Source organism: Cucurbita pepo, chromosome 15, assembly GCF_057944985.1.
Source record: "Cucurbita pepo subsp. pepo isolate OVF chromosome 15, ASM5794498v1, whole genome shotgun sequence".
NCBI classification, from domain to species: Eukaryota; Viridiplantae; Streptophyta; class Magnoliopsida; order Cucurbitales; family Cucurbitaceae; genus Cucurbita; species Cucurbita pepo.
The window spans coordinates 2,543,565-2,567,455 of NC_141812.1; the positions used below are offsets into that span (position 1 = coordinate 2,543,565).

At 35.0% G+C, this 23,891-nt stretch overlaps 2 protein-coding genes across 3 annotated transcripts; one reads left to right on the forward strand and one right to left on the reverse strand.

Moving 5' to 3' along the window:
- The first annotated feature begins 2,431 nt into the window (after positions 1–2,431).
- Positions 2,432–9,116, forward strand: LOC111811343 (inactive poly [ADP-ribose] polymerase RCD1). 2 transcript variants are annotated; one of them, XM_023698146.2, is made up of 8 exons: positions 2,432–2,584; positions 2,980–3,092; positions 4,983–6,187; positions 6,575–6,822; positions 7,078–7,121; positions 8,094–8,279; positions 8,359–8,454; positions 8,855–9,116. In XM_023698146.2, the coding sequence occupies exons 3-8, from the start codon at positions 5,094–5,096 to the stop codon at positions 8,909–8,911; spliced, it is 1,725 nt and encodes a 574-aa protein (XP_023553914.2). In that variant the 5' UTR covers positions 2,432–2,584; positions 2,980–3,092; positions 4,983–5,093; the 3' UTR covers positions 8,912–9,116. The 2 variants fall into 2 exon arrangements, with proteins under 2 accessions (XP_023553914.2, XP_023553913.2); XM_023698145.2 differs by having other exon boundaries at positions 2,436–2,608.
- Positions 9,117–18,239: 9,123 nt separating this feature from the next.
- On the reverse strand, positions 18,240–23,140 carry LOC111811344 (putative transcription factor KAN2). The gene is made up of 6 exons (XM_023698147.2): positions 22,200–23,140; positions 22,026–22,102; positions 21,298–21,343; positions 21,036–21,213; positions 19,697–19,757; positions 18,240–18,534 (listed from the first exon to the last, which is right to left on the reverse strand). Exons 1-6 carry the CDS (start codon positions 22,783–22,785, stop codon positions 18,409–18,411), a joined length of 1,074 nt encoding a protein of 357 aa, XP_023553915.1. The 5' UTR covers positions 22,786–23,140; the 3' UTR covers positions 18,240–18,408.
- Positions 23,141–23,891: the final 751 nt, after the last annotated feature.

Consider the following 23,891-nt stretch of genomic DNA (forward strand, 5'->3'; position numbering starts at 1 on the left):
CCGAAATGCTTATCCAACCCAACCCTTATAGTTCGGGTTGGGTTGATCCGGGTTGTCGGGTTGAATGTATACCCCTAGCGAAAGATGTAATTTTAGGGTAAAACAGACTTTTGACCCAGATGTAGTTACGAACAACTTGTAAACGTTTAACTTGCTTATAAGGATTATATCAATGGACATAACTTGTTCTACCGTACATCAGAGTACAACTCTAAGTCTAAATTGGAATGACCTATAGTTGATGGATTCCCATATGGCTCAATGAAATAATAGTGTGTCAACACGAACATGACTGTAATTAGTATGCATTCCTTTTAAAATCGAAAATTCAGATCTTCATACCCACAATTGTTATACTTCATTACTTCTTTGATACCAACCTTAGTGAGTTGATCTATCCGAGCATGAGCAGTCGATCAATGAGCAACATTGTTTGAATTATGGAAAAATAAGTGTAACAGCGGAAGCATACCGTTAGCCGATATTGTCCTCTTTGGGCTTTTTCTTCCGAGCTTCCCTCGAGGTTTTAAAACACGTATGCTAAAAAGAGGTTTCTACACCTTATAAAAACACGTTTTGTTCCCCTCTCTAATCGATATGGGATCTCACAATTCACCCTTTCAAATTCCAGCATCTTCGCTCGCACTCGTTCCTCACCTCTTCAAACCTCGATTCTTGAATCGCTCGATCTTGTGAAAATTACCCAAATTAGGTCAATAATTGTATCATTAAAGTTTTGCTTGTAAAAAAGATTATCCTCATGGAATGCAAATGGGCATAGTTGCTCAAATTGAGATTCAAATGGGCGATGAAAGGGACAAACATTATACGGCAAGCTTTGTTGACTGTCGCCTGTCGGCATGTAGTGGTGGCGTCCACGAGGCAATTAGCCGAAACTTGACGAAGAAGCACCATCCGTCTTGGTCTTCTCTCCACCCAATTTGTCAACATCCTTGGGCTATCAACTTTCCCATTATGACTTTCATTTTCGTCCCAACCTACTATTCACTATTTTGGTCCGTTACTTATTGTTGTTAGTAGGGAGAAGTTTCTACGTTCTTATAAAAAAAATGTTTCGTTCCCCTCTTTAACTGATGTGGAATCTCACAATCCACCTCCTTCGAGATCCAGCGTCCTCGTTAGCACTCGTTCCCCTCTTCAATTGATGTGGGATCTCACGATTCACCCCCCTTAGGGGCTCAACGTCTTCACTGGCTCTCCGCTCGGTCCCTAGCTCTGATACCATTTGTAACAGCCTAAGCCCACTACTAGCAGATATTGTCCGCTTCAGCCTGTTACGTATCACCATCAACCTCACGATTTTAAAATACGTCGACTAGGGAGAGGTTTCCACACTCTTATAAAGAATGTTTCGTTCCCCTCTTCAATTTATGTGGGATCTCACAATCCACCCCCTTCACAAGCCAGCATCCTCGCTAACACAAGTTCCTCTCTCCAATTGATGTGGGATCTCACAATTCACCCCTTTCTGGGCTCAGTGTCCTCACTGGCTATTTGCTCGATGCCTAGCTTTGATACCATTTGTAACAGTCCAAGCTCACCCCTAGCATATATTGTCCGTTTCTGCCCGTTATGTATCACCGCTAGCCTCACAATTTTAAAATGCGTCTACTAGGGAGAGGTTTTCACACCCTTATAAAAAATGTTTTGTTTCCCTCTCCAACCGATATGAGATCTCACACGTGCTATTACGACTTTCATCTCGGAGATCGAAGAGATTATTCAAAAAAGCTGCTATTGAGTTAAATCTATAGAAAAAATGTGTAATGATTTCGAAGATGTATATGGTAGTTATTACCGAAGATACATAAACTTTTGGATCTATATCGAGCCACGATTCCGTCACAAATAGTTTTTTCATACGAATATTTGAGTACAAAAATACAATCAGAAAATTTCCAGTTTCTACCGATGATGGGTGAATTTTATACTTTTTCTAGTACGAAGAGTAATATAATTATCCTGCTATTAATATATCGATGTTACTTCCCAAATAAACTGCTCGTTAAATGATCAAGATCACTAACGAGGATTATCGTATATCCGATATTTTTTTGTCAGGTGGCGATCTTTCCCGAGAAAGAGCAAAACTATTAATTTTTTATTTTTTAAACGGCTTAAAATAATCTAATTAATTAAGATTATATCGTCGTTAAAAGTTTGAATTGTTGGACGAGTGGTTGTTAAATTATTAAAAAAATAATAAAAATAAAACGTTAAAATCATGAATATTTAAATAAAGGCTCCGTCTCTAGATAAGAGCTAAGTAAACAAATAAAGAAAAGAAAAGAAAAAAAAAAAAAAAACGCAACCATTTTGTGGGCCTCCTCTGTACTCACAAAACGACACCGTTTCTCTTAAACTTCGTCCCCAAGCAAACGTCGCTTTCAAGTCGCAATGAAAAGCGGACTCAGCCGAGTCCTCCATTTCTCGAGACAGAATCAAACGCCGTCGTTTCATCTCCATCTCCATCTTCTCAACGCTCCACTTTTCGTTGCTGCTACCCCTGAATCGGCGTCCGAAGACCTAGATTCCCTTTTTTCGTCTTCTTCATCGTTGATCTGTGTGTTTCCTTCTCAGATTTCATGTAATTCGCTTTTGATTTCATTCTTAATTTCCGATTTCTCGTTTTTTATTTGGTCGTATCTTTTCCGGATGTTTTTTTATAGTTTAGGTTGTGATTTTGAGGTACTTCTGTCGATTTTATATGTTAATTTCTGTTTACGGGATTGTGTTTGTGTAAATCGGGTACTGTATTCGATATCTTGATGTTTTGGAACCGATTGATGATGTGGTTGCTGTTTGGAAAAAAAGTATTATGTTTTCTTTAAGATCGTTTGTGCTTTGATAATTTGATTTCTGAATTAGAAGTTTCTGTTCGTTGGAATATTTTAGGTTTTTTTTTTAACCGATTTATGATTTTCCCCCTTCTAATTGCTTCCGGTTTCTTTTCTGTAGAAGGATTTCAATGGTATGCTAGCTGCTTGGGGAATAATTTAATTGATTTGGTAGCTGTAGAAAATGGGGAAAATGAGCGGCTTGTACAGGATGACCGCTGACTTCAGACAACGGTATTTTCTGCTCGGAACTTGTTTTATTAACTTCAGATCAGACCATTGTAGTTTAGAAATGTTTTGAAAAATTATGTTTTAAGCTATTGTCCCGCTTTTTCTTTTGTTTGATAAATGATACGAAACAAGGTTTGTTGATGATAGCATTCTAAGGCTAAAAACGTATAAAGCTTATAAGTACAGTCCCAATGGGAAGCCATGAAAATTAACTGTAGTCCTGGGTTGTCCGTTAACCTTTATTTTAAGTTTTGATTTTTATATAATTATTATCATTTTGTTTAGATCAAAAACTTGAATCCATTATGCTACTTAAAGTAGAACTAATTGATGATGGTTGTTGTTGTTCTTCTTCGTCGTCTTGTTCCTTAAAATTTGATTCTTCCTTTGCAGTTCGTTCTTTATGTGGGCATTTAGTTTGACAGATTCCTTATTGTTAGTCGTATGATCATTTTATTTACTTCTGCCTTCTTCAAGTTACATTCAAACACATTGGTGTCACATAGTAAACTAGATTAGTTTGTTACTTTTTTTTGGTTTTCGTTTCTAATAATAGGAAACTACCAGACTTTGACTTTTATGAGGAAGGAATACTGCGAAAGAAAACAGGTTGAAGAGACATCGCCTTAACCAAACCAATTGGGTTACAAAAGATTCTCCCAGTGGTGATAATAAAAAAGCAAAATATTTACAAAAAAGAAATATAGAGAGCACCAAAGTCCTAGAATGAATTAAGAAAACTTTTTTAATCCAAGTGAGTTAAGAAAACTTTTAGTCGATAAGACCTTCTGGTTTTGTGGGAGATAGTGGCCTAGCAATTCCAAGCCTTGGAGGATGGAAAGGGGGAGCACACTAATGAACATTAAGGGTGTTCGAAGGACCGACACCATAAAACTTGAGGTGAGAGCAATATATGATGCAGTGATCTTGAGATTATGAACTTCCATGACAAATGGAGCAACAATTAAGTGAAGCATAACAATGGGAGATTCCTTCTGTCGCTAATGTTTCTTAAGCATAATTCCAAAGGAAAGATTTCACCCCAAAGGAAAAGAGATCTTTTTGCTTCTTATCTCCGGTACTTCTTTGTACTTAACCTTGTCTTGTGTAACTTGTTAATTGCGTATGAATTGTGATGACTTATTACTTGATACAAATTTGAAAGTGGTGTAGAGAAGTTTTTTTTAACCTATTGTCCAAACTATTAACTTGAAGCAGTGGATCTTCTTTTTGTTTCGGAATCATATTTAGATTGGACAGATGGCACTCCATTGTCCAATTTTGTAAGATCTGTGGAAGGCTGGATCTTGAATCCTGGGAAGAATGTTTGATATGATGAAAGATTGTTTTCGTGTTTTCTATTCAGTATGTTTTTATAAACATTATCCGCTACTTTCTGTTACTCTTGTCAAGTATGGGACTATTTTGTACACTTTTTGGCTACTCTGCATGCTCCTCTTTCAGTTTTTCCCTATTCCTCTGGTCTTCTCAAAGAAATGTTAAAAATGAGATCTTTCTTGCCTCTTACAGGATGCAGAAAAGTTGTAAATTGAAGAGTTTCTATTTCTGCGTTAATTTTATTTTACTATGCACTCCTCTAATACAGAAAATTAACTTGAGTAACATTAGGAATTATATCAATGATATCATCTGTAGACTATATGTGTCGCATTAAAATATGTACATTAGTTCTGTAATCTGATTTTATATTTTCTTTTGCTAGTCATTTGTTATTCTCCCACAAATTATTTATAGGTAGCTCTTGAATGTGCCAAGTAATTTTCTACAAGATATTGATGCTCATCATTGGAGCATAATTGTAATTTTTCTGACTAATAACAAGAATCTGTAAGTTAATAAATTGGAAGTTTAACAACTAAATCTGTTTTGCAGGGTTTATGAATTTTCTCAATTGCTGCATGGCTTATCTAATCCCTTAATATTGGAGAGTAGATTTGTAAATATTCTAGGATTTAGTTTGTAGATAAGGATTGTTTATTGTAGATGAATATGGAAACAGAGTTAACTAGGGTTCAGCATAATGGCCAAAAGATTACTGTGGGTTTGAAGAGGAAAAGGGCAAATCAAGGCACGACACATGTTGGAGCTGGCTACGAAGCATTTTTGTCCAAGTTGACCTCGTCTAGGAATAGACATGCCAAGTGCAAGAGACTTGATGACTGTGAAGTCAGTCGTGGGCCAAACTCAAGGAGATCTTTTCTTAGAAACTATAAAAATTTTAGCAGAAGTGGACTTCCCAAGAGGTTTTTATATCACGAAGATGGGGATTGGGTAGATTACCCTCAGATAACTGTGAAGTTGATTAGGGAACAGTTTCAGATTAAAAATGCGGCAATTGAAGTGGAATTGAATGGCCGCCATTTGCTGCTAGATGCTTTGTATATGATCCAAGTGGAACTGAAAACAGCTATTCAGCAGCACATTGCCTGGATTGATGACAATGGTCAATGTTTCTTTCCAGAATTTTATTCGGGTGACAGTGTGATGCATCCGTTCCACCAGTATGAGCTGGAAGATGCTTCTACTGTGGCATTACCAGACCATACAGGAATGAGAGAGATCAATTTGCACCTTGAAATTGGAATAACTGAAGCAAATAGTTCTCAATCAGAAGGCTATATTGAAGAGTCAAATAGAGATGCTAAGATATCTAATATCAAAGGAAAAACTTTTGATATTGCTGAGGATTGGGAAGACAGTGAAACTATTAGTCAGAAACCAGTTGCTCAAATGCAGGAGGCTGTTGGAGGAATAAAAGAGATTGATTGTTATGTGACGCCTCAAAATGAAATAATTCATTCAACTGTGGGTTTGGATGATGTAAAAAATATGTTCTTAATGAGCATGGAATCTATTAAGAACATTGAAATACTTGAGGTCAAACGCTGGTCTAGTCATTTAATGCAGGATAGACTGGATCTGTTTAAGAAACAAATAGAGATAACCAAGAAGAGTCGTGGGAATGCCAATGTTCAGTATGGTTGGCTAGCTGGTAGCATGCTACATGGGGTAGGTCATTTTGAGCCGAAGCTTACAGCCACATCTGGTGTTCACCTTTCAAGCTGCGCAAATCTTAGGTATATATTTCATCTTCCTTCAGTCAAATAGTATATGGAAATTAATGGCGGTTTATTGTATGATGAGATAATAGGCTAATAGTTTCCATATTATAATATATGTTTTCATGTTTTTATGAGCTTTATGGACCTCTCAACCCTTGCAACAAATACTAATGCTGGTTGTGATTTTCTGGTGTTTAAAAACCCACGCCTTATGCTAAAGAAAATCACCTCCTCTTCCATTCTCTTTTTGCACCATATGATCCTGACAAAGAATCACATTACGGTCATGGCAATACTGAAACAGTATATAAACAACTGCACTATGTTATTTTTAGCTTTAGCTGTATGGATAACTCTTTTGTTCTTTATTATTCCTGGAGATTAACTTCTGCACTGGTTTAGTGCAAGCTACTGCAACGATGATGAAAAGGGGGTTAGATACATAGCATTCTGTCATGTCATATTGGGAAATGTGGAAGTTGTCACTCCTGGATGTGTACCATATCATCCCAGTTCTGTAAACTTTGACAGTGGAGTAGATGACCTTCATAATCCAAGTCAATATTTTGTTTGGAATATGAATATGAAAAGCCACATTTTCCCGGAGTATGTTGTCAGTTTCAAGATATCATCTAGCCCTCCTGAATGTGGTAAGTTCTCTTTTGGTTGCTATTGCTCATTTCTTGTTTATGGGATCATAACGTTTTTTTGAATCTTGCATGGCGCATGTATCTTGTAGAATAGTTGGAACTGGTCAGGATTCATGAATGATGTGATATTTTTTATTATTTAAATATTTATTTATTTTCCCTCACTCTCTCCCCGCCTTTTGTGTGTGTGTGGGGGGGGACTTGTGGAGATCTAAGTTGGTATTCTAATCCGTTTTCTTGGAATTGATTCTGAAGGGCTCCAGGACCAGTTGCAGTTAAATTGCTCTTCGATTGAATCAGTAAGCCATCTCTTGCCACTCTTGTTAGGTGGACTTGTGAACCTATGAGTTATGATTATGAAAGCTGTTATTTATTCAATATGAGCTGAGCTTAATTTTGGGCCAGCATAGATTTCCTAAGGTTGCCTTCCATCTCGGCCCGCCAAAGCCTTTGTTCCCATGTATAGTTGAGCTAATTTGTTTTCATTTCCTCCCTGACCTGACCACCTTTATCATTGTTTGCATTCACAATTCTTGGGTTGATGACTTTCTGGAATCAGCTTTATTTCCTACTTACCTACTTCAATAGTTGGGTGATCTGCCTTTGAAGATTCATTAACCGCAACGTTCTAACTCCTAGGTGCAGGCTTCACTTGCCAAATTACTTTTTCCTTTGATTATCGTACATTTCTCTGTAACTATTCAATTGGCACATTACATAGCATCCTGGGCAAACCAGATTACTGGGTTTCTTTTTAGGAAGACCAAGGAAACAATCTTGTTTCATGGATGCCCTTATGGTTAATTCTGTGAGCGCATACTCTTTTTCTGACCTTTGGATGCTGTTGGGTTTTCGATGGGACAGTTCATAAACTTGGAGCCTTTATGCAATCAGGTTTTAGAAGAAATGCAAAAGTTCTTTTAGTTTATGAAACAAAAGCTTTAGGGAGTATGGACGGGGATGAATCAAATAACTCTTAAGGGGAAGGATGGGAATTGGGAAGAAAAATTTTATTTGCAAAGCGTCATTGTTATTTTGATGCTCACCCCTTTTTCTGCAAATTGCCTAATAGAGGTTTATGCTGTTTTTGCAAACATGATAATTTTCTTCTGGATCAATATGAAGTGTTTTTTTCCACCATAAAGAAGAGAGTTTTGCAAAAGAGTTCAAAGAAATCGTCAATAGAAAAGAAAGTTTGGGACGCTCAAGTTATTAAAGCTAGACTTCTTTTTCCTTTCATCTTAATATTAAGGGAATCCATTTACTTTTAGGTGGAGGATTGTGTGTCTTCGCCAGTTCCTGAAAAGAGGTGCACAGAAAAGCATGACCATGGATCTAGCTCCCTGAAGACTCCGAAGTCTCCCTGGATGCCTTTTTCAATGTTGTTTAATGCCATTTCAAAAGAAGTCTCTCTTAACGACATGAAATTGGTGAAGGGTCATTATTGCTTATTTAGAGTAAGTGAATGTGTCTATAAGTGCTTTCCTGTTATTTGATTTGTTTAGTGGATAATCTTGATATTCCCTAATATATTAGGAAAAGAAGATCAGTAGGGATGAATTCATAAGACGTTTGAGGTCCATTGTTGGGGATCCGTTACTGAGATCTATGCTAACGAGTCTCCAGTGCAAGGTGTGTTTTATGTGTGATCACTATTGTTCAGTTCTTGTATGATGTAGAGTCGTTTCGTTGCTATGCGAAAGACTAGCATTTGGATATGGATCATGTGCAGCTGTCAACATTATAATTTACAATTTTCTTTTCCGGGTGAAAGGCTATTTGTTTGATTAAAAGGATTGGAAATATACCAAGCATGATCTTTGCAAACAGAATAAAATATTACTACTGTTATCAATCGGGCCACTACATGTTGGTTGTTAAATATAAACATGTTTTTCGTTTTTAACCTTTAATCAAAGTGTACTGTACTCTCCTTTCCTGACCAAGTAACATTTCTATATGGATCTTAGCATGGACGATGGTAGCTGTTTCTGTTACATGCAACTTGTTAAGTAGTCTTTTCTTGTTTCAGCTACCTCCGAAGTCTCCATGTGCTTTCAAAGTTCCTAAGGAGGAGAAAGAATGTTGAGGCTGTTGGTAAGAGTGTATTTAGGTGCTTTTCGTCATGGGGGTTACTAATGTACATGGCGTCTTACTGTTATTTTGCCTTAGAATTTGTCGATCCGATTTGTGACATCACGACATAAGCTTTGTGAGATGGTCACTATTTCTTATGTACACTTCTCAGTTAATTGCTTATTTAATACACTCAGACAATTGCGTCCATTCTTATATTACCTTTTGCACTACAATTTTCTGACTTCTTTCTTATCTATCCACAATTTGCTATACTATATTAACATATATTTCTTAGCTTTCTTCCATTCTTCCATTCTTCAGTAGTCCATGTAAATGGTAAAATCTTGTTCAACTTTCACATAGGATCTGAAAATTGAGACTAGGACTTCTTAAAGAAATTCGCACAAGTAGGTTTAGATCTCGGTTCATTTTCAAGGATGATTTTGATTGGTGTCAATGTCTTTTATCTAACTGTTTGGCTGATTGACTCACTGGTTCAAGTATATAGTCTGGTGTGCTTGAGAATTCTCCACTCTTTTACCCTTTTAATCCATTTGTCGTTGTTGCGAGTGAATTGGAAACTGTGCGAACTTTTTGCAGGTAAAACTTGCAAGTGGTTTATTTTTCTTTTTCCTCTAGTACGAAACCATTACTATTCACAACATGTTATGTATATATTTGGCTCTGCTAGGTCAACGTCCTTGAGTTATCAGACCCCTTCTAGTTCTGCTCAGTGGGTTTGATAAAGAAAAGGCATTATTTGAACTTTAAAGGTCAATTGGAAAAAGCCGACCTGTCATAACTTTTCAATTTACTTTCCTTTATTATCTCACCTCTTTTACCCCTCGTTTTTATCTGAATATTTTACTCAAAAGTTGATTTCTTGTTGCATATTTCTATTTTGTAGAAACAGAATGAACGTATATTCTTGGAACAATTCGGGCATGGTAAGATGCTTCAAGTATTCGTATTCTTCTTGCATACTTCTATTCTGCAAGTGCAGATTGAACACAAATTTTTGGATCCATTTGGGCGTAGTTGGAAGTTTATTGTAGGTATGAAATTCTCAGTTTTCTTTTTCCATATATACCCCTACATGAAACATGACATAGTTTCATTTATGACCTTTCACTATCAATGTCAAACAAACTAGTTGGTTAGAGCCTTGAAAATTGAAGAATTTCATGTCATATTCCTAGTGCTATGGAGTATGGAGGGGGGAATTGAAAGACAAAATAGGAGAGGCAGCCTTTTTGTTTCATTTTTATCACAAGTTGTGCTAAAGTTGAGAATTTAGTGATAAGAATTGAAGAGGAGCCTACCTACTCTAAACCAACCAAATTTTGTCTAGATGGTAACAACATATGGATCAAGGCACTTTACTTGAAAAAATTATGCATTTCTGGATTACTAGCTATGAGCCACAAATGAACCCAGCAAACTTTGGCATTGCCCTAAAACAGCCACCACTCAAAGGCTTAGTTTGTTCTGAATTATTTGAGAGTTAGGGAACCCTTCTCCAGAAGCCTAAAGGAAAGAGACAAAAGGGTAGCTTTCATCTTCCTTCTTTTAGAATTACCACTCCCCTTTCCTCTGTGTTTGGTTACCTAAAAGAACTAAAAGTAGTTCCCCTTTTCCATTAAAAGTGAGTTTTGCAATTACATCTGAGAGATCTCAGTATCTTTTGAGTGAAGCATTGTTTTTTTTCCAGATAAAACACTACTTGGTTAAGTGCTTTCTTCAACCAACTTTCAACATAGTTTTAAATGATTCATTAGTATTATATGCCATAAAACCGTACAATTAAGGCAAAATTGAATGAGAGCTGAGAAGGTTCTGTTTATTGTCCGATTAATTGTACCCATTATGTTCTTGCCATAACTAGTGCTTTCCATTTTAGATATTATAGCCATATTTGTATCGGGTAGCTCGGTTAAGTCAGAGGATCCAAGAGTGGTGGAGAGTTGATACCATGCCTAATCTTGGCCTCTATGGCCTAAGCGAGTCACTCTGTGGCACATGCATATGTCATAGTGAGGGCAAGCGTGTCGAGACGAGTATCTTGAGAGACTTTCTTTGAAATGGGGTTTTCAAGGACAGTACCAGGCATCACGGGTGTGCCAATACTGCGTCCTAGCCCGCGTGTCAGAGGTTGATATATATACACCCGCTATCCGATACGGTATCTATAAATGTCTATCCTGTCTTTAAACTTACCCTTTCTATTCTGCATCTATTAAATTCCTATTGATTCATGAGATATAATCTGGTTCAGCTTAAATTTCTCCATTACCGTTGATTAAAAGGGGGAAAAGGTAGCAAATAATTGAGTTTTGAATTGACAGAATTCTTTCTCTGTCAAAATGTGTGTGGGTGTAAACAGGTAACACGTGGAAGGAAAAGTCACATCAGGAGGCCCATCAGCCAATGCCCATGAAAAAGTAAGTAATTATGAATGAATGATTCAATTACAGGCTTAGGATAAAGGTAAATTTAAAACTCTGAGTCTCTGTCACCTCTACATAGGAAGGTTTCTGACATCTGACATCTTTATTTTTTCTTTTTCTTTTTTGGCCCCTCATGTTTTTGAATTCCCATTTCTTACCCACCCACCCACCCACCACTTCTTTTCTTGTCCCACTTTCATTTATCCTTCCTCAAACTTCGCCATCTGCACCTCTCTTTTTTAGCATCTCTTTCCCACCATTTCCCCCCCCCCCCCTTTTCTACTCTCACTTTTCTTGCTGTGTTTTATTATACCTTTTCGGCCTATGAAATCGAACCATTTTGACCATCATCATAGAATCAATTAGAAAAAATAAGATGAGTTCGTCTTGGTATATCTGATCCTGCACAATATGATGAAAAATGGATACAAATGTGTTGATGCCGAGTAGTATTACCAATAGGTTTGAATTGAGTATCTAAAAGTAGAAAAATTAGATAGTTGTACCTTTTCCGTATAAGTTTGGTATAGATCCAGGCCAATGATTCAAAGTCACTCGATCATTCTCAAATTCCAATAGAGCACCTACTTCCTCTAATAGGCTATGGACTTTACCAGAATGATCTTCAACGAGTTCACAAGAAGTGATTTCTATCTCTACAACTATGACATTATATTCTCACATAAAAAAGGTCATTAAGCATTATAGTGTCGTTGTCGACATGAGCATAATTCAGCTCTTCTGTTTTGAAGATAAAGGCTCAAATTCTCATATCATATATACTACATGAAAGGAAAAGGTATCAGCGTAACGTTCAAATAGATATCTTCTCTTGTTAATAATATAATGTCTTAAGAGATGCAAGAATATCGGGAAGTTATGTCTAGTCCAAAGAAATAGGAAATTGCAATATAGTCCTAAAGATATGGAATATTTGTTTTTTTATCGAAAGAAATAAAAAAGAAGATGGAGGAGGTTGGGTTGAATGGGAGGCAGACAAGGAGAGGACTATGGGGGTAAAGAACAGGAGGTAAAGTCACTGTCAAACCAAACGTTTTCTTGGCTCTTCCTGCCCGGACTGCCCGTACGGTCAGCAAGCAAGCAAAGTAATCATAAAGCAATAGATGGCAAAATCATTTTCTTTTTCGTCTTCGATTTTTGCGCCTCCTTTTTTTTAAATATTTTATTTTGAATTTTCAACGTCTCTGACAGTGGGCCCCATCTCTCTTTTTTTTTTTTTTACTGTTTTTCCTTCTTTCACACGTCACCATTCACACTTTATTTTATTTACTTTTTACTGTTAACTTTCCAAGAATTATTATCCCAAACCAAACCCCTTTTTTCATTTGATTAATATTATTAATGTTAATTATTAACAATAGAAGAGATTTTGTTTTGAGATAATATTTTATTACTTATAAATTTTATGGTATATATTGAATTTTCTTTTAATTTATTATATTGTATATCACATTTTAATTTTAAATTTCATTTTATTTTGTGGACTTTCAAATTTGTTTTTATTTTGGACTGCAAAACTTTTTAAATACATATATATATATATATATTTTATATTTAAACGCTAATTTAGTTTATAATCTTTCAAAGCGTTTATTTTAATATACAAAGTTTTATCTTAATTTATTTTCTTTAATGCTAGTATCAAATTTTCATTAATATTTTAATAAATATAATGAAAAATATATATTAATTTTTTTAAATAAAATAAACTTGAGGACAAACCTAGTTATTATTTTTTTTTTAATTTTGAAACTAAAACAAAAGACATTTTAAAAATTTGGGATCCAAAATGAAACGAAACTGAAAATTCAAGGCTAAAATAAGATCTAACCATTATATTTTTCATTTGGGGTTTTGGGATATCGGGTTTATTTAGTTTCTGGAATTAAAAAGGCTTCCGTATTTGTTAGTTTTTTTTTTTGGTTAATTAGATTTGAGTTGATTGAGTAAGTATTTATTTTTTCTCGTGAGTTGATTTTATTGTCGAATCATTTCTGATCTTTTACTAAAAAAAAGTAAATATAGTTTTGTATTTTCTTCCCGACCAATGTCAAACAAGTCCAAAACTTCCAAAACTCGATGCCAACCAATTCAAAACAAAAAAGAGAAAAAAAGAAAAAGAAAAAAAGTGACTGCATGTAAAACAGTAAAAATAATAGAAAAGCAAAAACATGGATCTCGATAAATTCAATTCAAGGCTGTGCGTGGGTGTAAATATTGTTGAAAATATAAAAATATTTAATTTATTTCTTGGGAAATAAAGAAAAAAAAAAATGTCAACAATCAAAAGCAAGAGGACAGGGCCCTACACGTGTAGGGTTAGGGGTCCCAATCTCCTCTGAATGTGGGCCCAAACTAAATCATAAACCTAATCATTTTCAAATTATATTGCCCTACTTTCTCTCTCCTCTCTCCTCTCTCCTATTCCTTTCTTTCTTTAATATATTTTTATTTTTAATTTTTATATATATATATATTTGTATTAATAAAAGTATCATTTTATTTATTAACACTTTTAACTTCATAAATGCATTTATTGATAGTCTGTTTAAAATATATTTATAAAATTTTAAAGAAAAAAAAATTAATTTCTTTTTTTACTATCGGTATATTATTTCTGAACTTTTTAATATTACCTTTAAAAGTTCATCAGTATTTTTGAAACGCATCCGTTTTAAACTTTTTGAAATATATTTTTAAATTTTTTTTTTTTTTATAAAGTTAGTTAAATTTTTAAAAATTTAAGGGTAATTTTTAAATATTTTATAAAGTTGTTTTTTGAACGAACATTTTTTAGACAAAGTATTAACGATTTTCATCTAGAAATTAATGATAAAGGGTATTTTTTAACCTATTGGAAAGTTTAAGGATATTTTTAATTTTTTTTAATTCAAAGTTATTAGTGAAATTTTTAAAAGTTTGGTTAAGGGATCTCTATTTTGAATTTTATTCGTCTGAATTATAATATTTATTATTAGTTTTTTTTTTTTTTTTTTTTTGACTTTTCTGTAATAAAAGAATCTTGGTTAATATTTCCTTTGTAAAATTTTAAAATATTTAAAAGTAGTCTTTTGCTTAAAATTATTATTATTATGTAATCAATTTTGATAACAAATAATTTAAAATATTAAATTTAAAATTTATTCAAAATATATGAACTAATTTGACATTTATTAAAGTATAGGACTAAATTTAAATATCTGTTTTTTTTTTTTTTTAATGCTTAAAATGAAAAATATTGTTATTATTTATTCATACGAAAATATAATCGGTCACCAAAATTATGTCTACACCTATCAAAGCTAAAATGTCTAAAAATATATTATAAACGAATATGACTAGTCATCGCCTCTTCCTACCCAGGTTATATGCTATTAAAGTCGTTATTGCCTAAGCGCTTTTAGCTTATAACATTGTTTTCTTTCAAATTGTCTTCAACGTATTTCTTCGTTCACGTTTTTCAAAACATTTCTCTCAAACATGACTCGAGCTTCAAGTATACTCTGACGTTGTCCACGAAGTTCGAATTTTTCACGACTAACTTGTTCTCTGGATTAGAACAAATACCAGACAATTGCTATCCCGCTACTGCAAGAGTACAATTATGACATATACTGGGCATCGTTCGAGGCATCGTTCGAGGGATGAAGAGACATCTTGATTGTAATTGAATGACCATGTACCATGAGTTATTTAAACCCTTCTTTGTGTTGAAAATAAGCATTTTTGTTCTTTTTTTTTTTTTTTTTGGACCAATAAGGACAATTCAGATGCTCAGCATCTGAGATCAGTGGCAAGACAAATAAAACAAGTACCCTAGTTTATTTAGGGTATTAAATGTGTAAAAAGAAAAAAAAAATCAAAATTAATTTGTTTAAAACCGTGTATTTTTCAAAAATTACAATATTACCCTTGCCGTTTTTATACCTTCCAAAGGTGTTCTTGGAGAAGAAAAGGCGTCCACACATTTTAGATCTCAATTTTTGTTTTAGGTCACGTGTTGGGTTAGTGTGGGTTTGGGTGCTAATGAGAATGATGCATGGGTGGGAGCATGGCCTGAGCGCTCGTGTGCATACTAAGGCCTATGGCCAAGGCAAGTTCATGGACGCCATTGTTGGTCCTCGAGCATGCGCCAATGCTGGTCCTACTTGCCAATCTTGCCTAGGTGCCCTGCTTGTCGTCGTGCACGTGCGCCCTACATGACCTTGAGTGCATGCGCTAAGCCCTGCGCCACACCAATGCCCCTCTCACCCTTGCGCGCACATCATGCCCGCCAACACCTACCCAACGCAAACACAAGTATTTTTGTAACAATCTAAACCATCGCCAGTAGATATTGTTTGGTTTGCCTATTACATATCACCGCTAGCCTCACAGTTTTAAAACGCGTATGCCGGAGAGAAGTTTCTACACCTTTATCAGAAATGTTTCATTCGGCTATGCAATCGAAGTAAGATCTCACAATTTTAAAAACAAAATATCAACCGTCTCTATGTAACATCAGAATATTTTAATTTTATTTTATAGTTTAATAATATTATTAAAATTTCAATAATTGATGAGCAAAATAAAAAATAGAGAGAGCTCATAATTTGTTAGTCTCTAAGCTAAGCGCGTGTTAACAACGCTCTCATGTATTGGTTGGGTAATTGTTTCTTACAGCGTCGGTGAAACCATACAAATCCATAGCGCGTGAAGTAGTTTTATTGAATTATCCTGTATTTGACTTTTGTGTACAGCTTGCTGACAAATTTCCCATCAAAATATGGTACAAAGAAACATGGCCTTTTATCATTTACTTTGACGTTGACATCACAGGCGGGTAAGATTAGAGGAGAATTAGTCATCATATGATTAAGAAGAGATTAGACCATTAAATCTATGTTTTAATTCTTAATACTATTAGTTCATATGCTTCATTCTCCTCTCGGGACTCGTCACTAATGGAGTAGCAAAAAACGCTCTTACCTAGACATGTTCACCGGGCGGTGCCTTTTCTGTCTCCATCCTCGCCATCTATTTCATTTTTCATCCGGGCGAAATTCTCCATTTATTTCAATGGGGATTGTTAAAATATAATTACTGACCTAATAGAATTAAACTCAATAATTGTACGAGCGCATTGTCTATATATTTCGGGAACATGATTTAGTTATTTTAGGAATAAATTGTTTAGTTTCTCGTGTAAATACCCCTCCACACAGTCAAGGTTTTCATCCCAAGAAATCTCGAACACAATAGAGTGTAGTAGTTTCTAGATAGTGTCTTGTAATCACTTCTCATTTTGTCTTAATAAAGAGTACGGGTGTTTCTCACAAATAATTGTGTTCATCAGGTCTTGGAGTGGAGATTATAGGGAGAGAGTTCGTGACGGATAGATTTCCTGGGGAAGAAAAGATAAGTGAGACACCCGAGTGAAGAAAAGATATATGAATGAACCGAGACCACATCTGAATGAGGTGCACCTTAAACTTAAAAGAATTGAAAATTAAAACGTATACCAATAAGGTGCACCTTTCTTTTCGGTGGTTCAATCATAAAAACTACATAGTTAATCTGGCTTTCTTTGAAACAATTCTATGATGGGTGATCTCGTGAGAATTTTTCTATGATGCATGTAAGTGTGGACAAAATATTCTGAAAAGCGCTCGAGGTAACCTAACCAAGTTGTAGGGATGCAAGAAAATGTCGGAGCCGTTAGATACGTAGGGGATGCAAGAGAATACCGGAGTGATCCACTATCTTCAAAAGCTAGATTTCTAACTCAAGTTCAATAATATGCTAGGCGTAGGGCTCGGTCACGCTTTCATTTCTCGTTTTTGCGACCTATCATTTCCTTGTTTCGTCATGACACACCTCCACACGAGTACCACCTGGCTTAGGAGACGAGAAATGCCTTTCGTTGTCCTCCTTGGTCGGCCCTTATTGCCTTCCTTAACCGCCCTCGAGCCATATATATATGTTTAATAAAGAAAAATGTCGGTAAGATGAGCTAGCTGACGATGATTCAAATTTTAGTATTGTTTTTAATGAAACAAATCTTTTTAAAAATTTAAGATTAGAGTCACAATTATTTAAAAAATGAAATAATTTTTTAGTTGGAGAGGAGAACGAAACATCCCTTACAACTGCGTGGAAACCTTTCACTAGTAGATCATTCCAAAAATAACGCAAACAGAGAAACGAACAAAAACATGTTTTTTTTTATTAAAAAAAAAAACATCTTAAACTCATAGGAACATCAATCATGCTCAATTTTTTATAATTTTTTTTTTTTTTGACAAAAAAAAACAAGAAATTCATGCATGGGTGGGAAGCACCATTTCCAAAGTGCTAAAGCTAATAAAGAACAAAAAAAAAAAAAAAAAAAAAAAAGTAATTGATTCTAATTGGGACTTAATTTGAAAGCTTTGTTTTGAAAAATTAGATTAATGGGTATAAAAATCTGCAAAATGGGTATTAAAAGCAACTCCAAATTCTCCTTTTGGTACCCCAACTTTTGTCATTTTGCTATCTTTTCTTCTAATTCACTTTCTTTTTCAATCTTTTTGTTTATATTCTCTCTACCCTCTCCTTTTTCCTTTTTTTCTAATCCATGTGGCCTACCAAATTTACAATTTTGTCCCTCCGAGCCCAAGCACGAGCCCGTTTCAAATAACTTTTTAAACTGTTTGAGTGAAACCCCACATCGATTAGCCAGGAGAACGAAACATTCCTTATTAGGGTGTGAAAACCTTTCCCTAACAAAAACATTTTAAAACTATAAGGTTGACAGCAATACGTAACGGGCCAAAACGGACAATATCTGCTATCGGTGGGCTTAAAAAATCATCCCGACCCAACCCGATTAGATCATATGAGTGCAAAAACAAACAAAAATGAATTAGATTTATATATTTTGATTTGGGAGCTCAAAGGTTGATAGAAATTAGGAGCTGCTTTTCTTTAGCTTTCTTTTCTTACACTTCAATTTCTGTTCTAAGATATAATCATATCTCAAAATGAGTAGAAAACTAACCAATCTCTTTGTTTCTGTTCATCAAATTGGCCTTCCTAATGTGAATTCTAAATTTGGCTTATGAGAGTTTGTCCCTCCACAATCATCCGACGATGAGCTTCTTTCCGATAGTCTCTCGTTGTTTGAGCACTTCGGATCCGTATCATTCTGTGAATCAATTAAGAAAATTTGATTACGCTTCAAATACATAGTAAGTCAATCCAAACAGGCTTTGTAACTTCACTTCAAACAACAAAAATCTAACGAGTAACTCAAGCTAAGAATAATATCGAATAAGATTAGGGTTCTTCTTCAGATTCTTCAATAATGTAATAACTCGGGTTAAGAATAATATCGAATAAGATCAAGGTTCTACTCCAGATTCTTCAATAACGTAATAACTCGGGCTAAGAATAATATCAAATAAGATCAGGGATCAGGATTCTACTGCAAATTTTTCAACAATGTAATAACTCGGGCAAAGAATAATATCAAATAAGATCAAGGTTCTACGTCAGATTCTTCAATAACGTAATGACTCGAACTAAGAATGATATCGAATAAGATCAGGGTTCTACTTCAAATTCTTCAATAACATAATAACTCGGGCTAAGAGTAACATTGAATAAGATCAGGGTTCTACTCCAAATTCTTCAATAACGTAATAACTCGGGCTAAGAATAATATTAAATAAGATCAGGGATCAGGGATCAGGGTTCTACTACAGATTCTTCAACAATGTAATAACTCAGGCTAAGAATATATCAAATAAGATCAGGGTTTTACATTAGATTCTTCAATAACGTAATGACTCAAACTAAGAATAATATCGAATAAGATCAGGGTTCTACTTCAGATTCTTCAATAACGTAATAACTCGAGCTAAGAATAACATTGAATAAGATCAGGTTTCTACTTCAAATTCTTCAAAAACGTAATAACTCGGGCTAAGAATAATATCAAATAAGATCAGGGATCAGGGTTCTACTGCAAATTCTTCAACAATGTAATAACTTGAGCTAAGAATAATATCAAATAAGATTAGGGTTCTACTCCAAATTCTTCAATAACGTAATAGCTCGGGCTAAGAATAATATCAAATAAGATCAGGGTTCTACGTCAGATTCTTTAATAACGTAATAACTCGAACTAAGAATAATATCGAATAAGATCAGGGTTCTACTTCAGATACTTGAATAACGTAATAACTCAGGTTAAGATAATATCGAATAAGATCAGAGTTTTACTTAAGATTTTTCAATAACGCAAGATCAAACTTTATCTCCTACAATATATCATATCGAAAGACAGGGGAGATAAAATAGAGTACCTCGAGGGACGAAGAAAGGTCCCGAGAAGAATCGTTTGGCAAACCATGCAACCAAGCTTCCCTATTAACATAAACAAAGAAACAAAGGGAGCATAATTTTCAAATTAGAGCATGCAAAGCAAGAAAAGTGAAGGAAAAAGAAAGCTACAAATCTTTTTTCACTTTGCATTTGGTGCTTTTGATTGATAAAAAAGCAACACCAACCCCATGTGATAACCCATTACTAAACCCACAAACTACGAGGAATTTGCAAACTCCATATTCAAAAGAACAAAGAAAAAAAAGCTTTGTTTTTAGGCACCAAAATTTCCACTAATGGGTCCATCAAAAGGGCTTAGCTTTGACACTAAGTTTCTTATTGCAGGTCCCATTTGAATAAAGTCTCCATATTTGAGCCCCACAAAATCCAAAACATGGAGATTTCTCCCTCTCTCTCTTGGGATTAGGGAGTTCGTGTGCTTTCTTTTTACATCCTTTTCATCCATTTTAAGAGACTATGCTCATAATTGCCTCATCATTATCGGTCGATTTAAGTTCTTGAGCTGGTCGATCCGTTCTTGTTCGAACCCATTGAAAGTAATTTTGACCTAACTAAGTTTACCGTAACCTATTAAGCTTAAGATTTCAGATAGATTATCTAGCTCACCACTCACAGATAATGTCTTCTTTAGGCTTTCCCTCAAGGTTTTGAAAACGCATCTGTTAGGGAGAGGTTTCCACACCCTTATAAAGAATGTTGCGTTCTTCTCCCCAACCCATTTAAAATCATTTTGACATACCTAAGTTTACCGTAACACATTAAGCTTAAGATATCAGAAAGATTATGTAACCGCTCAAGTTCACCCTCAGCAGATATTGTTCTCTTTGAGCTGTCCCCTTCGGATTCCCCTCAAGGTTTCTAAAACGTGTATGCTAGGGGAGAGATTTTCACACTCTTATAAATAATGCTTCGTTCTTCTCCCCAGTCGGTGTGGGATCTCACATATTATGATTTAACGTCTTTCTTACTTCCTAAGTTTAATGAATTACGGTAAGTAAGTTTGCAGTAACCCATTAAACTTAAGATATCAGATAGATTATGTAACAACCCAAGTTTACCGCTAGCTAGCAGATATTGTCCTCTTTGGGCTGTCCCTTTCGAGCTTCCTTTCAAGGTTTTTAAAACGCGTATGCTAATGAGAGGTTTTCATACCCTTATAAAGAATCCTTCGTTCTCCTCCCAAACCGATGTAGGATCTCATAAATTACGATTTAACGTCTTTCGTATTTCCTAGGTTCGAATCTTCTCATAATCGTGTCAGGAAAACGAAAAAAAAAGGCACAAGAATTGAATTATCACCTTGAAGAATTGCTCCAAAGGGCATGATAATCCTTGTCTTGAAGAGGGTTTTGCCTTGTTGTTTGATGAACTAAGCTCTCATTTTGCCTTCCCATGGCTGGCTTTTGAATATCAAATATTATATCTTCAATATTGCTTGTGTCCCCAGATGAAGCATTTTCATATAAATCTGATTGGCCTATAAAAATATTCAATAAAAACGCTTTAAAAAACGATTTAAAAAGAAAAAAAAAATATAATTAAAAAAAAAAAAAAAACACACCTGAAGAAGCTGCAGCTCTGTCTGTAGTCTTCACTGTTCTGTACATCTGCAATAGATAAATATATATATATTTTAAATCAAATTATGAGTTTTTATTGGATAATTTAAACAAAAATTCCAAAAAAATAAAAAAAAAGAAAGACAGTGAAATCAAGAACAAATCTATGTTTTGTTCACAAAACACAGACAATTATCTCAAATGTTTGAAGATTTTAATGATTTAAAAAACATTTAATTTACATTAAATTTGAACAGCTGCTCTCATTTATTCATCGAAGAGAACAGTCTTCTCTGAGCTACCTTGTCTTGTGTGCATGTGTTCAGATGAATTAATAAAAAAAAATTAAAAATTTTAATTTAATTTAATTTAATTTATATTTTATTTTACTCATAGTTGGTATGGCTCATTCTCCCAAGCAAAAAGCTGTTTGTTAGCTAAGCAGAAGCAGAACCATCAGATCTAGAAGAAAAATAAAAGCTAAGAATTTGAGCCATTTTGCAGAGCATTTTTAAAGAAGAAAAAAACATTGGAATTTGAAAAAAAAAAAAAAAAAAACAAAAAACCAAACATGTTCTTAAAAAAACAACCTTGATTTCTGTCTGTATTAATTAAGGATGTAACAACAATGCAAAACCATTGGGATTCTTATTTTCTTACCAAAACTTAACCCTAAATTGTGTTTTTGAGCAATTTTTATTTTTTTTTGAAAGATTTATGAGTTATGTACCTGTAAATGAGATTTGACATGGGCTAAGGTTAGATCTTTGACATCCATAAGCTCGAGAACCGACTTCGGTGTGGCTCCTGATTGTGTCGAGAATATGAATAAATGATTAAATTTATCGTAACCCATCAACTTCGAATTTGAACAAAAGGGGAAGAAATTAGAGGGTCGTCGTACTTTCGTGGCCGCCGAGAAGTTCGACGGCATGAACGAAGCGAGCATGAAGAGTTGATGTCCATCTCATCCGTGGGGCTCTCATGCTTCGTTTGGCTGGAAACCTAGACAAGAACCTCGACCGCATCATAATCTGGCGGTGGTCGACGGTAGAGGGAGTAACGCCTCGGCCACCATCGACACCGATGCCGGAGGGGTTAATTGTTTGATGGTACACCGGAATTCCTCTAATGGGTTGCAAGAATCCTGGAAACGGGAGCGGGGGAGGCGGTGGTGGCGGGTTGAGAAGCGATGTCGTATCGTGGTGGAAAATGGCGGGTCGGTGTCGGGTTTTGTTTAGGGTTTCGAAAAGGGGAGCGGAGGTATGATGATGATGACGATGACGATGAAGATGATGATTAGGAGGCGGAGGTGGAGGGGGGTGTTTGGGAGTGGATTTAGTGGACTCCAAACTTAGATTATTCCAAAACCTCAAATCAACTTCTTCTTGAGAAGGTGTTGTTATCCAAGAAGAAGAGGGTTTATTGGTATTTGGAGGGCTAATTTGGAGGGATAAATCTGGCTGTGCTGGGAATAGCTCCATACGCATAAAGTTTTGTTCTTGCTTCTTCTCCTTCTTCGTCTTCGTCGTCGTTCTTGATTCGTATTTTTCTCGAGATTTAGAGATTTGTTGGAGAAGTGTGAATATGGGTTTTGAAGGGAATTGAGAGGAGATTTGTGGGTTCTTCTTCTTTTTCCTCTTTTCTTTGGGATTTTGATGGAAGTTTAGAGAGAGAAAGAAGAGAGAGAAAGAAGAGAGAGAAAGAAGAAATGAGAATAGATATGAAGTGATGAATGGTTGTTTCTTGTGTGAAGTATATTTGAGAAAATGACACTTGAGGAGAGCAATGGAGGAGAGAGAAGGAGAGGGGAGGAGAGAGAAAGAGAGAGGAGAGAGAGAAAGGTTGATTCTTTATTGGACGTGGGGGTGTAGGGTACTAGGTGAGAAAGTGAGGAAAAGATGAAAAAAAGAGAAAAGGGTAAATAATTTGATGTTGGTTCCTCTCTTGGTTTTTTACCTTACCTCTTTTTCTTTCTATTCTCTCTTTCTTGTTTTTTCTTTTTTTAATTTTATTTTAATTTGATGTTTGATCTTATGAGAAAGCAAACAATATGGAAGAGAAGGATAGAAATGGAACGAATTTGCAAACGATTTCTAAATGGTAAAAGCAGTTGGGTTGGTAACGTTTCATGTTTAAGATTCAGATCAGAATTTGGAATTTAGATTTGACGATTCGTGCATGGGACATTACATATAGTATCAGAGCTGGACCTCTCCTAGTAGAATGTGGTTTGGGGATAAATCATAGTGGAAACTGGTGGACATGTGACGCTCGAGTAAATAAGAGTTACATGAATGAATTGAGATCATATCTGAATGAGAGTGGTCGTGAGAATATGATGGTTAAGAAGAATTGAAGGTTATTACTTATACAAATACTGTGTATTTTACCGTTTTTAGTGACTCTATCATAAGAACTACAAAGTTAAGTATGCTTAGCTTTGAACAATAAATGATATGAGCTGAGTTTAGATCGATTAACATAACAACAAATTAAATCTTCTACAACGGTACAATTTTTTTTCTTTTTGAATCCAATGAATTATCAATGTTTAAGATAATTATCGGTATGAGATCTCACATCAGTTAAAGAA